The 14,960-nt window shown below is 33.4% G+C and overlaps 1 protein-coding gene across 1 annotated transcript; it reads left to right on the forward strand.

Moving 5' to 3' along the window:
* Window positions 1–249: 249 nt before the first annotated feature.
* On the forward strand, window positions 250–8,989 carry LOC117930919 (cytosolic Fe-S cluster assembly factor NBP35). Its single transcript, XM_034851724.1, has 3 exons — window positions 250–409; window positions 498–599; window positions 7,889–8,989. The coding sequence occupies exons 1-3, from the start codon at window positions 364–366 to the stop codon at window positions 8,800–8,802; spliced, it is 1,062 nt and encodes a 353-aa protein (XP_034707615.1). The 5' UTR covers window positions 250–363; the 3' UTR covers window positions 8,803–8,989.
* The last annotated feature ends 5,971 nt before the right edge of the window (window positions 8,990–14,960 follow it).

Here is a 14,960-nt window from a genome sequence, read left to right on the forward strand (position 1 = left end):
TAGTTATTTAATTTTAATTATAATTTTTTAGTAAATATAAAAAAATAAATTAAAATATTAATTTTATACATTTATTATTATTTAAATTATTATACAATTTAAATTTCCTATATTTTGGAGAAATGCGAAAATTGACACTCTTTATCCTGGGCTTTTGGAATGGTCAATGGTGGGTGAAGAAACGGTGTCGTTTCAATGCGATAGGTTGTTCTAGACTGGTACATAGAAAGGCGGTGGGGAATGGTTAACACGTAAACGACACCGTTTCCATATTCAATACTCTTAGAAGCCCCGGCTGCGCGGCCACAGAGCTCGTTGGCGAAGGAAGCAGAATAGAAGAAGAAGAAGAAGAAGAAAGCGGCTATGGAGAACGGCGACAGCAATGAAATTCCCGAAAACGCCAACGAGCGTATGTTGATTTTCCTTTTGATCTTCTCTTCCAAAGTCCAAGTAGTTGTGGGTTTCCTCAATTTCTTCGTCTTCTTGTTTATCTACAGATTGCCCAGGTCCTCAATCGGAGTCTGCAGGACAATCTGACGCTTGTCAGGGATGCCCTAATCAGGAGGCTTGTGCTACTGCGCCTAAAGGCCCTGACCCAGGTTTTCTCTCTCCCTTGCTTTTTCAATTCAATTCAACTTGCTTAACCCTTTTTAGACTTCTGAAAATGTTGACGCACGGCTTTTAGGTTACATTGTGATAGTGTGAGCGAAGCCCCAAAACCAGTTATCACAGCTGAAAAGATGGGTTATGTGAATTTCATTAGAATTTTGAAGGGCAGGAGACTTGTATAGATTAAATTAAAGGATAAAAGTGGCTAAATACTTAACCTTTTGGTATTCCTTTCCCCCAAAATATAGGCCACTTGAATGGAACCTAAAACTTCAAACAAGTAGGTATTCAAACTGAAAACTTTTGGGCTTGTGAGTGTGGTTCCTTTTTGAAAATGTTTTTGGACAAATTAGAAAGTGATTTGATCTCTGGTGCATGATACTGAAAGAATTAAGAAAGTTCTTTCATTTTAAATTCTTAATTCATGCAGGGTAGCATATGGTATATATATCAGGTCTGTTACAACCTTAATTTGTTCAGTGCAGTTTATTGCCCTATAGGGCTTATCTATGACTTGAACTTTGTTCATGTAAAGTGATTTGTGGAGTATTGTTTTATGTAATTAACCATCCAAGTTTATGTTAATTCTTTTGTATGTGATTTTGCATTTGACAAGGTACATTCAAAATTTAATTCAATGGTTACTTTAAACCGGAGTGTGGATTAGACCTGTTGCTTGTTCATCCAAGTGATAAAGATGAATCACTGTCTTTATGAAATTGAAATATGTGGCTTAAGGCATATTCTTACCTTGTAGTTAACGTCAGTGTTAAATCTTTTAGGTATGGAAAATAAATATGTTGGTTGCCATATTCACAGCAACAAATAAAAAGTGGGGAACTCTAACTACTCAGAAATTGGTTAACGGTCAATATGACCTATATGATATAAAAAAAAGAGGCAATATAGGCATCTTTCTCAACTATTCTCAGCTATGGCTCCATTTGGGCTACATTGGAAGTTTTTTATTTTATTTTATTATTATTATTATTTTAAGTTAAACTGCAGCTTTATTTACGGCTTTCGTGTTTTATATGAGGTCGTAGGATGAGGGTGCAACTTCATCTTACCAAAATATAGAATTTTGTATTTTAATGGGAAGCTGGCTCTTTATCCCACATGTAGATATTAAAGCAGCATGATGGATTTGCAGCTTTAACTTAAGTTTATATGTGAGCCTTTTTTTGTAAACCACCCACCTCTTTTTATTAGGTGCTTCTCGATTAATATATTTTCTTTTTAGCTTATCAAATATGTATGAAGTGTGAGCCTTTTATATTTCTTGCCTATCTCCTTCTCAGATTGTATTAGATGCTTGAATGAGGAGTGTGCAATAGTCAGGTGGTTATTTCTTGTGGTTTTGAATTGTTTCTTAAGTTTTTGTTTTAGTTACATTATGAAGGATTATTGTCACGCCCCAGATTCTGAGTAACCAAGAATTCGACTCGTGATTCTAGGTCAAAGGTTTGACCCTAAGGGTTACGCCTATCCAAGTTGACAATCAATCTTAATAACCTGATTTTTTATTTTTTTTCAAAACCAACCATTAGACTATCACCTATTCACAAGTACAATAAATCCGCCAATCATCTTATCACCCAAGATGATAACCCAAATATATACAAACTAATAAATATGGTTTAAGTTACAAAACTCCTTCTAATTCAAATTACTACATGCTAAAACGTAATACAATTGAAAAAACAACCATCATTATGGTTCTTTTACTCTCTGGCATAGTTGTGAAAGGTGCGCCTATGCTCGAGGCGGCGTGATGCCACCCTCCGACGCCTCGCTTGAAGGCAGGCGACTTCCCTTCACGAAGGCACCGCATAGGAGCGCAAGGCGCGACGCGGTCGCCTAACTTGCCTCCAGCTAGGTACGCCCTCCTTCTTCTCCTTCTCTTCTTCAGTCGTTGTCGGGTTGCAGAGGGCTGGGGCTGAGAAACCCTAATTTTTTTTTTTTTTGATTTTTTGGGTCCAAAACAACATTGTTTTGGTCCTTTTTATTATAAAAGAAACAGGCCAAAACGGCGTCGTTTTGGAGCCTGCTCCTTTAAAAAAAGAAAAAACAGGCCAAAACGACGCCGTTTTGGCCCTGTTTTCTCTTCCAGCCCCCTTTTTCTTGTATTTTGAACCTGACACCACTCCCAATCATGTCCTAGTCTCAACCGTGTAGTGGAGAAGTGAAGAAGAAGAAGATGATGAGGAAAAATAGTCACGTACATTCTGGGACCTCATTATGTTGATTAAATTGAAGTTTTGGATGATATTTGATGATTTATGTGTTTAGGACAAATAAATGATTGTTAAATTTGATTATATTATATAAAAATATATATGTAAATTAGGGTTCGCCTCACTTCACTAAAGCCCGCGCCTTAGGTGCGCCTTACTCCTCAGGCTCTAGGACTTCTTTGTGCCTTGGTGCGCCTTGAGCCTTTTAAAACTATACTCTCTGGGGCTTTATGGAATACTTCCTAATCTTCCTGTAGTTTCTTATAAACTATATCTGCATCTAAAAATTTTAAAAATAAAAAGGTGAGCATTTCCACATTGCTTAGTAGGGTGTTTTACACCCCAAATGGGTTATAAATTTTAGGTCAATAAAACATAATCATATAACAAAAGATAATATTACATCTACATTGTATACCTTAAATGAAATTTCAACCATGCAAATTTAAACCAATCAAAATTATAACTTTTTTTTTCAACCATATATATATAGCATATCAAACAATTCTAAATTTATAAAATAAATAAATCGTTTCATCTTGAATAATATATTTAATCATACAATTGATGTCAATCCATTAAATAATACAATTTCTTATTCCAAATGCAAACATGGTGCAAATGCTTACACACAATCACGCAATGCACTGTTGTTCTCAGGCTTTCACATAAGGATATGCGTTTGTACCCAAATACACTCCCCATTCGGAGTCTTCCCGAGGTAAACTTTTGGGTTTTTCACCCTAGGGATCTCACTCTCTTCTTAATTCGCCCTCTTTGGGGTTCTTCCATTTCTCATATCTCTTTTCTTTTCATTTTTGCCCTTTTCGGGGCCTTTTCATTCTCATTTCCATTTCACACAATCATTTCTTTATTTTTTCTTTTTCTTTACACAACCGTGATGCATATGAATTGTAATTAAATCATATTTTAACATCCACAATTTTCCAAGACATAATTCTATTTACTCTCATTATGTTTTATAATTTCCAACAAATTTCTTCTTCACTTTAATCACCACAAATATCAAAGGAAATTCATCCATAATTTGTATATCATCAAAACATGGTTTAAACCTTAGCCACATAAATTTTATTTATTCCCAACATGCTTAATGATTTTCAACAACTAACATAACAATTTTTCTTCAACAATATCATCCCAAATATTAAAGAAAATTCTCAATAATCCAAATATCAACAAAACATAATTTATACTCTAATTTTATTTATTCCTAACAATCTCAATAATTTTTTTAACACTCAATACAATTATTTTTTCACATTTAAATCACCAAAAACATTCAAGAAAATTCCTAATAATCCAAATATCAACAAAAATACAATTTATAACATACTTTTACTTATCTCCAACAATCTCAATAATTCCTAACACTCAATACACTATTTTTCTATATTTAAATCATTTCAAATATTACCAACATTCCAAAAAAATCCGTAAATCACAAAATAAAATTATCAATAACTATAATCACACTTCATATAATACAAATAATATCTATTATCTCTCAACAACACAATAAATAATTTTTTTTCCAAAGAAAAATATTAAATCAAAGTTTTAGAGTTAAACCACCCTACCTTAGATTCGAAAATCTAACCGTTGAAACAAAAATGGGACTCTGTAGGAGTGTTCTTCGCGTTGAATAGAATATCCTCCTAAAATTTTACATGAAACGGATGTCGTTTGGTAGATCCACTAGACGCCCCATTTTTTTCCACTATTAGCTTCCCTTGCATCTCCTTTTTCTTTCTTTCATTTCTTTTCTTTTTCTTTTTTTTAAAATCCCACACGCAACAACCTCATTATATATATCATTATTATTATTATTATTAGTATTGTTATTGTTATTATTATTATTTCCTATTATAACAAATCCCGAAATACCATGCATGTCCTTTTCTTTTTTTATTTTTTTTTAAAGTTAATCTACTATTCTTTAATTCACATTCTACAATTATAAATTATACTCAACTTATGATTTTTTTTGTCTTACGAAAATATCACTATATTCTTAATTAAATTTACTACAAGCCTGCTATTCAAAAAATATAATTTATCTTTAATTACCTAAAACAATTTTACTTTGAAATTCATTTAGGACATGATTTCATTAACTATTAAAAAAAAGAAAAAAAAGGAAAAGGACATGTGTGGTATATACATATATCTATATCTATATATAATGAGGTTGTTGGGCGTGGGAGTTTAAAAAAGGAAAACAAAAGAAATGAAAGAAAGAGGAGATGCAGGCCAACAGTGGAAAAAAATGGGGCGTCGGCTTTAGGGCACCGGTGGACCTACCAAACGACATCTGTTTCATGTAAAATTTTAGAAGGATATTTTATTTAATGCGATGAACACTCATATGAAGTCCGATTTTTGTTTCAACGGTTAGATTTGTGGATTTAAGGTAGGGTGGTTTAACCTTAAAACTTTGATTTAATATTTTTCTTTGGAAAAAAATTATATATTATGATGTTGAGAGATAATAGATATTATTTGAAGTGTAATTATGGTTGTTGATAAATTTATTTTGTGATTTGCGGAATTTTTTAGAATGTTGGTAATTTTGGGATGATTTAAATATAGAAAAATTGTTGTATTGAGTGTTAGGAATTATTGAAATTGTTGGAGATGAGTAAAATTATGTTATAAATAGTGTTTTTGTTGATATTTGGATTATTAGGAATTTTCTTGAATGTTTTTGGTGATTTAAATGTGGAAAAATAATTGTATTGGGTGTTAAAAAAATTATTGAGATTGTTAGGAATAAATAAAATTAGAGTATAAATTATGTTTTGTTGATATTTGGATTGTTGAGAATTTTCTTTAATATTTGGGATGATATTGTTGAAGAAAAATTGTTATGTTAGTTGTTGAAAATCATTAAGCATGTTGGGAATAAATAAAATTTATGTGGTTAAGGTTTAAACAATGTTTTGATGATATACAAATCATGGGTGAATTTCCTTTGATGTTTGTGGTGATTAAAGTGAAGAAGAAATCGTTGTGTGGATTGTTGGAAATTATAAAACATAACGAGAGTAAATAAAATTATGTTGAAAAATTGTGGATGTTAAAATATGATTTGATTGCACTTCATATGCATCATAGTTGTGTGAAGAAAAAGAAAAGTTGAAGAAATGGTTGTGTGAAACAGAAATGAGAATAAAAAGACCCCGAAGAGGGCAAAAATGAAAAGAAATGAGAAATGAGAAATAGAAGGACTTCAAAGAAGGCGAATTAAGAAGGTTTACCTCGGGAAGACTCCGAATGGGAAGTGTATTTGGGTACAGATGCATATCCTTCGGTGAAAGCCCGAGAACAACGGTGCATTGCGTGATTGTGTGTAAGCATTTGCATCATGTTTGCATTTGGAATAAAGAATTGTATTATTTGACGGATTGACATTAATTGTATGATTGAATATATTATTCGAGACTGAAATGACTTATTTATTTTGTAAATTTGGAATTATTTGATATGCTATATATATATATATATATGGTTGAAAAATAAAATTTATAATTTTGATTGATTTAAATTTGTACATTTAAGATTTCATTTAAGGTATACAATGTAGATGTAATATTATCTTTTGTCATATGATTGTGTTTTATTCACTTACAATTTCTAACCCATTTAGGGTGTAAAACACCCTATTGAGTAATGTGGAAATGCTCACCCTTTTGTTTTCTAAAATTTTTAGATGCAAAAATAGTTTATAAGGAATTACAGGAAGTGTTCCAGAAAGCCCCAAAGAGTAAAAGAACCATAATGATGGTTGTTTTTCAGTTGTATTACGTTTGGGCATATAGTAATTTGAATTACAAGGACTTTTGTAACTTGAACCATATTTTAGTAGTTTGTAAAACTTTTTACAAATATTTGAGTGGTAAGATGACTGGCGGATTTATTATACTTGTGAATAAATGATAGTCTAATGGTTGGTTTTGAAAATAAATAAACAGGTTATTAGGATTGATTGTCAGCTTGGATAGGTGTAACCCTTAGAGTCAAACTTGTGACCTGGGATCACAAATTGAATTTTGGGTTGCCCAGAATCCAAGGTGTGACAATTACTAAAATGATAATGTGTATGAGCACAACTCAAATTGCTTTTGTAGTTTACTGGTACTGTTACAAATTTAGTGTCATCACAGTAGCACAGATATAGTTGGGATAAGAAAGTTGAAGCACATGGCATAAACAATTGAACAGAGATGCTTATAAGTACCTTTCTTCAATGCTTGAGTGGAAAATTTTCTTGATCGCTAATGGATTCCTCAAGGGTAAATAATGCAGTGCTAGTCTAATGAAACAATCTGCAAAATGAAGTAAGTTTTCAATTTTGTCAAAAGCATGAGTCAAAGTCTTAATTATTACATTTATTGGTGCATGTACTATAGTGCTATATACTTAAGCTGCCCTGCATTTGGAAATTAATCTCATGTTGTCATCTTATGGGCAAGAAGGAATGAACCTAGATTTTGTCTTATATAAGTTGCCTGCCTTATTGCTAATCCTTTTGCATGCAATTTTGGAGGTTAAAAAAAAAGGCTGAGTTGTTTTGTCTTTTAGTTTGATAACTTATTCTTGGGGTTCTTTTGATATCTTTCTGTTCTTTGGTTGATTGGTATTATTTTTATGAATTCACTCGTACTCCTGTAGAATAGAAAACGGGCTTATTTTCATGAACTGGTAGGGAAAATAAAATTCTGATGATGCAAGAATATATATGCATTTCAATTACTAGACTATAAATGCGTTAGGTGCACACCTTAGATTATTCTTTTGGGTTGGTTACATTGTCTTATGAACGTGCATCTTATGCTGTTATCTTATAAATTCTTTTATCCAAATCTTTGTTCAATTGCTTTCATGTGGAAATTAAAGCACTCACAAGTCCTGGATAGACTTGAGCTGTAATAGTTGTCACTTTAGCTGAACGGATATTATCTGTCTCAAGAATCATGTCTTTCTTGTTATCTGAATTTTCTGCATATTGGTTATTGCAGACTTGGTTGCCATTGCTGAGCGAATGGCTACTGTGAAGCGTAAGATACTGGTTTTGTCAGGCAAAGGTGGGGTTGGTAAGAGCACATTCTCTGCCCAACTCTCATTTGCTCTAGCAGCTATGGACTTCCAAGTGGGTCTCCTTGATATCGACATTTGTGGCCCAAGTATTCCCAAGATGCTAGGTCTAGAAGGACAAGACATCCACCAGAGCAACCTTGGCTGGTCTCCTGTCTATGTTGAGTCGAACCTCGGGGTCATGTCCATCGGTTTCATGCTTCCAAACCCGGATGAAGCTGTCATATGGAGGGGCCCCCGTAAAAATGGGATCATCAAGCAATTCCTAAAGGATGTGTACTGGGGAGAACTCGACTTCCTAGTGGTTGATGCCCCGCCAGGGACTTCGGACGAGCACATCTCTATTGTCCAATTCCTCCAGGGAACTGGAATAGATGGTGCAATCATAGTCACCACCCCACAACAAGTCTCTCTAATTGACGTGCGGAAAGAAGTGAGTTTCTGCAAGAAAGTTGGAGTAGAAGTTCTCGGAGTGGTTGAGAACATGAGCGGGTTGTGCCAACCAGTGACAGATTTCAGGTTTTCAAGGGTGACAGAGACAGGTGAACAAAAAGATGTGACAGAGTGGGTGATTGAATATATGAGGGAGAAAGCTCCAGAAATGCTAAACTTGGTTGCTTGCAGTGAGGTGTTTGATAGTAGTAGCGGTGGGGCAGCAAAAATGTGCAGGGAAATGAATGTCCCCTTCTTGGGGAAGGTACCATTAGACCCACAGCTATGCAAGGCAGCTGAAGAAGGTAGATCCTGCTTTGCTGATACGAAATGTGGGGTGAGCGCTCCTGCCCTTCAGAGGATCATAGAAAAGCTGGTGGCAAATCAGGCACTGTCTACCACTTGAGTAGATGATGGTGCAAGGATGTTAAAGGTTTTGCTCACTGTTTCCGGCATATACATTAAATTACTCAAAAGTTATATGCAACCATGACACCATTTTGTCTTTTCTAATTCTTATCATCTTTATTCAGAGTGCTAAAAGTTGCTAGTTCATGTCTCATGTGCCATAATTATTGATTTTTAATTTTTAATTTTTTATGGAGTTTGGATAATTCTTAATTATTTTTTAGTCATAAAATGATTTCTCTACAAATATGGTTTTCCAGAAAAAGTGAAAAATAATTATTAGGTGATATATTGGGTCTTGAATGAGTCATCTTTCCTTGGAAATCCCTACAACTTTTTACCATATGAAAAATATGACCCAAGTGATGCTTACATCATCATTTTCATATGTGCTGTTGGGACATTAGGATTTCGTGAAAAGGGTATGATGACAATGAATTGAATGGAAAGGCAATGGTGGGTGGTAGCATTAAATAAAATAAAATAAACAACCAAGGGGAATTCGAAAATTTAATTCCCTAACTTGTAGGGTGACTTCTTTCAACGGGAGAATTCTTCAAATTGACAAAACGAGTCTACAAGATTTCATAAAAAGTAAAAATTTTCACTAAATTTCACTATAAATCCTAAATACGATAGAAGTTGTACACTTGCAATCTTCCCTTTTTAACGAGTTTATTTGAAAATAAACCACTTAAACCCTCGATTTACTTAAAGCTTCATAAAACCTTCATGCAAATTTGAAAAATCATAAATGAATAACAATTAATCTTCATCTTTCAATAAGATTGTTCAGAAATAAGACACTCAGAGTCTTCAATTAACTTTTAAAATCAATAAAATATTTTCATTATCTATTTTCGAATTATGATCAAAATGAAAGTATAAGAGAAAAAAAATATTATTTTGTAACAAATATTAACACTAACATTTTACCACACAAATTATTAATTTAAATACGATTCACACTATTTTTTGGATTGTTTTGGGGGACAATATGTTGCTAAACTTAAACATATACATGCATTGGTATATTTGGAGCAAGCAAAGAATCATCACATTGAAAGTTGTAATCTATATTTTTTATTTTTTATTTAAAAGTTATCTTATTTTTTATTTGAATATCTGTTTTAAAAATCATGAAACTGTTCAAGGATTGAAATATCGGTAAATACGGATATATCGGTACTTGGATTTTACGGATATATCGGAAATATCGGAGAAATATCGGTGGATATTTTTCATCAAATATCGGTGAGACAAAAATTATCCAAAATTGATGGGAATGCTTAGAAAAATCCAAAGAATGATAAAATAAGCAAGAATAAGCAAGAATATACATTTTATAAGTGTAATTGACATAAATATGGTCAAAGAAAAAATATCGGTAAACAGTTTACGATACTTGGATTTTAAGAATAGAAAATATGAAATTTGGAATTGTACACTTAGAAAGTTATAACTGAGTTAAGAAATATTTGATTTTATTAAATGAAAACAATTTACACATAAACATAATACATATGACATTGCAATGGTCCTTAATACCAAAATGAAGATCGATGTGGTTCCATCATATTGTTATTGTTAGATGAAGGGAGTCCATCTTGTTGAAGACAATATTCATACCAGGACATGGAGTTTCGATAGTATTGATTGTATGTACGAACATGCCATGCATAAATTTCTTGAGTCCTACCAACAACTTGTCCATGGATAGGAAATCCAGGGTTTTCCCATGTGCTCATTTGAAATCCTTGTTGTTGCAACTGATGTGGAAGGTAGTATGGCATTTGTGTGGAAGAAGGATAGTTATACCTTTCATACTCTTCATCAGTGGAACTTGAAAGATTTTGAGGAGGCTGACCATAACTCATTGCATAAGGGGCATAAATGTTGGCTTCGTTTGATGAATCACTGAATTGAGTCTCTACACTCATCGACTCAAAACTGGCCGACAATGAGTCCTCGTTGTATGGCATCATCCTTCGTTGTCTTCCTCTATATGGCTTTCCAATGGCTCCAACACCTGGACCGGCTCTTCTAGAGTCGTGGTCTTCATCTTGAGTACAATGTGTGAAATCATCTTCACAAGTAAATGCCAATGGTTGTCCACTTTGTTGTTGTTGTCTAACATCCCCTTCATCATTTCCAGGGTCGCTACCATCATTGGTCCCCTCTCCTCTTGAACCATCATAACCGGAAGCGGAAGTACCAGTAGCACTAGGTCTACTACTATGTTCAAAACTCGTGGAGTCAAAAGAAGGTCGAGAAGTGACTGCTGGCTGAGAAATTCCTTGTTGAAATGAATCTCTCGTGTCTTGGCTGAAACTATCAGTATGAACTTCTTCGGATAACACTCGATCAACATCAACACCTGCTTCTCGGACATGTGCGGCAATTCGTGGGTCGGGATTTCCATCTTCATCATCTAAATGAAGAGGTCTAACCCATTGAAACAATTGGTTATCTTCTTCTTCACCAACCTCAGTTGCAATGTCAAGTAAATCGAGGTAATCTTTCTCTGCAACTTTGTCATGTTCTGCTTCCATGTCACGTATCTTTAGTTTCATGTTATAATAACAGAAAACTAATTGTTGGAGCATCGGGTAAGCAAGCCGATTTCTTTGTTTTGTATGAATTAAGGTAAACGTGCTCCAATTTCTCTCACAAGCTGAAGATGATGCAGTTTGCGATAAAACCTTGATGGCCAACCTTCTTAATGTAGGAGTGTGATGTCCATACATGAACCACCATTCAGCTACAACCAAATAAATGATATCAATACTTATATTGGAAAGTTACAATAATATGCTAATGAAATGAATTATTAATTCACAAATAATACTCACCGGGAACCATTTCTGACCTCGAAGCAATTGCTGCTCGATCACCAAATCCTCTTTTTGCATCTTGGAATAGTATAATCTACATATTAAATAATTGAAAGTGAAAAAGTTGAGTAAATGAAATTCGATTATTTAATTTATATTATAACTCTAATAATTTACCTCATTTCCAAATTGACTAAGACCTTCTGATGTAGGATCTAATTTCGCAAAGACTTCATGAACAGCTTGAAGTAGATCAGGATCAGTACCAACTCCATGTTTATATTGAAATCTTGGATTAAAAAAGAATGCTACAATAGTAAAGTAGAAATGTAAAATTAGAATGTTATGAAAGAAACGTATTAAATACCAATAAATTTCAAAGATGAATAATACTTACCTGCTGCATGAAGAGGATGTTTAAGAGTTCTATCCCAACGATCTGCAATTATTTCTAACACCCATTCTTTAGCATTAAGTCGACAGAGGTTCTCTTTCATAACTCGAATCAATTCTTACACAAATGGCATTGTAGGAACAACTTCTGAATCGACAATGCGAAGAACTGTGTATAGCGCCTCATATATTGACACTAACTTTCCCACTCTTTCCCAGTACGCATGGTCAAACATAAGTGATTCAACTTCTTTGCCGATTAATGTGCGACTTAAGTTGTGTTGTGCCCATTCATCACTGATAAACACTTTCTTCAAGTTTGCTTTCTTTTTCAAAAGACTGTCGAGGGCTATATAATTGGTTGCAAATCTTGTTGCTCCAGGACGAACTATGTCTCCACCACACACCTTCCGCATCTGTGCAAGCAACCAACCATGGTTATAAATGAAGTTGGTTATCTTTCGAGCCTTTGTAATCAGATCTGCAACACTCGTCCTTTTACCGATGTCTTCGAACATTAAGTCGATGCAATGTGCTGCACACGGAGTCCAATAAAGATTGTATTTCTTCATTAACAACTTCCCCGCCTTCACGAATGCCGACCCATTATCTGTAACTATTTGGACCACATTTTGTTTGCCAACTTCCTTGATCACATCCTTCAACAAACCATATATGTATTTGTTGTCCTTTATATTATTTGATGCATCAACGGATTTGAGGAAGATTGTGCTACCTTTTGAATATACCATGAAATTAATTATGCTTAATTTCGTGGGCCCAGTCCATCCGTCAGACATAATCGTGCATCCATAAGTCTTCCACTTTTCTCTTTGAATATTGACATAAGCTTCCATGTCTTTGTACTCCATATCCAAATACTTGTGTTTGATTTCATAAGGAGACGGTGGTTCTATACCCATACCCAGTGAATAAAATATCGGGATATTTCGCCGAAATATCGCCGATATTTCGGTGTATCGGTACATGTCGACACGACATTTGCCACAGAAATATCGGCGGTCAACGCGGGTCAACGCGGAGCGTTGACCGAGTCAAACCAGCTGCTGATGCCCAAAATCCCTCCCTTTTGCTTCTCACAGGACTTGAACCGCCGACCAAAAGGATGGGGAAGACACCCAGCGACCATCCAGCCAACGTTGCAGTTTGTTTATAATGTGGCACCATACATATATATATTAAAAGTGTTCATATACACAAAATATTAAAACAATCCTTTAAATTACGAATTAATTATAATTATTTTATAAGTAAATAAAATTTTTTCATTTAATTAATTAGCAATAAGTTTTTAATATCATTAATATATTATTAATTAAATATTAAAAAATTATACATTTATTATCATTTAATACAATTAAATTAAATATATCATAATTTTAATATTAAATATATTTTAAAATTAAACATATTATAATCAAATATCACAATATTATTATTGAATAATATTTGATGTAATTTAATAATCAATGTATATATATATATGCATGACATGTTAGAATTTTTAACCAATATTGTCTCCAACAGCAAGACGGGGTTCCTTCATCTATCAATCCCATTGAACTACATCGATCCTCATTTTGGTACTAAAGGGACATTGCAATGTAATGTATACAAATTATTGATATTTAATAAAATGAAGTATTTTATGTAACTTTATAATGAGAACAATTACAAAATTAACATTTCTTATAGATCGACAAAATATAATTACATCTAATATCGTAAATTATATCATATGTATATCAATTTTTTCAATAAAACAACTTTAAAATGTCTATTATACTTTTAATTATATTATTATGAGGTTTTCCTTATATTTTCATGAGTTTTTAACAATTTTGAGTCTATCGATATTTTTTTCCAGAATATCCGCCGATATATCTCCGATATATCCGATATATCCGTAAAATCGAAGTACCGATATATCCGTGATTACCGATATTTTCCTCCTTGCCCATACCTACCATCCATATATAATTAAAACATATAAGAACATTTGTGTCAATCATACTATATAAATAGTAATGTTATTGTTAAAATAAATACAACTTTTAAAATTATAGTAATTACCTGCTTGTTGTGCACCAACAATCATATTCTTGAAGTGGTGAGAGTCTGCTTTGCTGGGCGGAACACTCTCATATATGAAGAACTTACTGATCAAACGTCCCATGGTTTCCTTGATGGCACCACATTTGAAAAGATTTTTCACAGTTTTCTGTCTTACTGTTGAAGATTTGTACAATGAGGGTGCATCAAGCAATGATGGATCTGAATATCGAACACTTTGCGATTTTCGCATTTGCCTTGTTGTTGGATTGGTTGGATGTGAAGATTCGCCTATTATAATTATTAAAATTAAACATATATGCTAATTTAATATTATTGATAAAGTTGATAAGAAATAGTAATAATTCAAATTAATATTATACTTGTTTTTCTTTTGCCTTTTATAAAATGTTCTTCTTGTTGTCGATTCCATTCAGCAGCTTTTGATGCTCGAACCGCCTCTCTATAAGCATGTCGCTCATCAGGGTGCATGTCAGCCGGATACATATACACATCATCATCTCCATCATCATCATCATCACCACTAAGGTTCTCCTCATCGTCCTCATCAATTACATGTCTATGTCTTCTTCCCATTGTGTCTCGCAGTTCTGCTCGAATCTCTTCTATATCTGCAACTTTCTTCACTTTTGCCTTATTTTTTTGCTCTAGAAGTCGTCTTATTTCTTGTTTCACTTCTGGAGGCACGTTAGGACATTTTTTGTATTTGAATTAGGGTCTGTATGTGATAGGTGAAATTTAAAACGAGTAATCCCACCACTCTTTATTGCCAACCCACAGTAATTGCATATTGTTCCATTTTTGTTCCCTTCCATAGGTGTACAATATTTCCAAC

Source organism: Vitis riparia, chromosome 14, assembly GCF_004353265.1.
Source record: "Vitis riparia cultivar Riparia Gloire de Montpellier isolate 1030 chromosome 14, EGFV_Vit.rip_1.0, whole genome shotgun sequence".
NCBI classification, from domain to species: domain Eukaryota; kingdom Viridiplantae; phylum Streptophyta; class Magnoliopsida; order Vitales; family Vitaceae; genus Vitis; species Vitis riparia.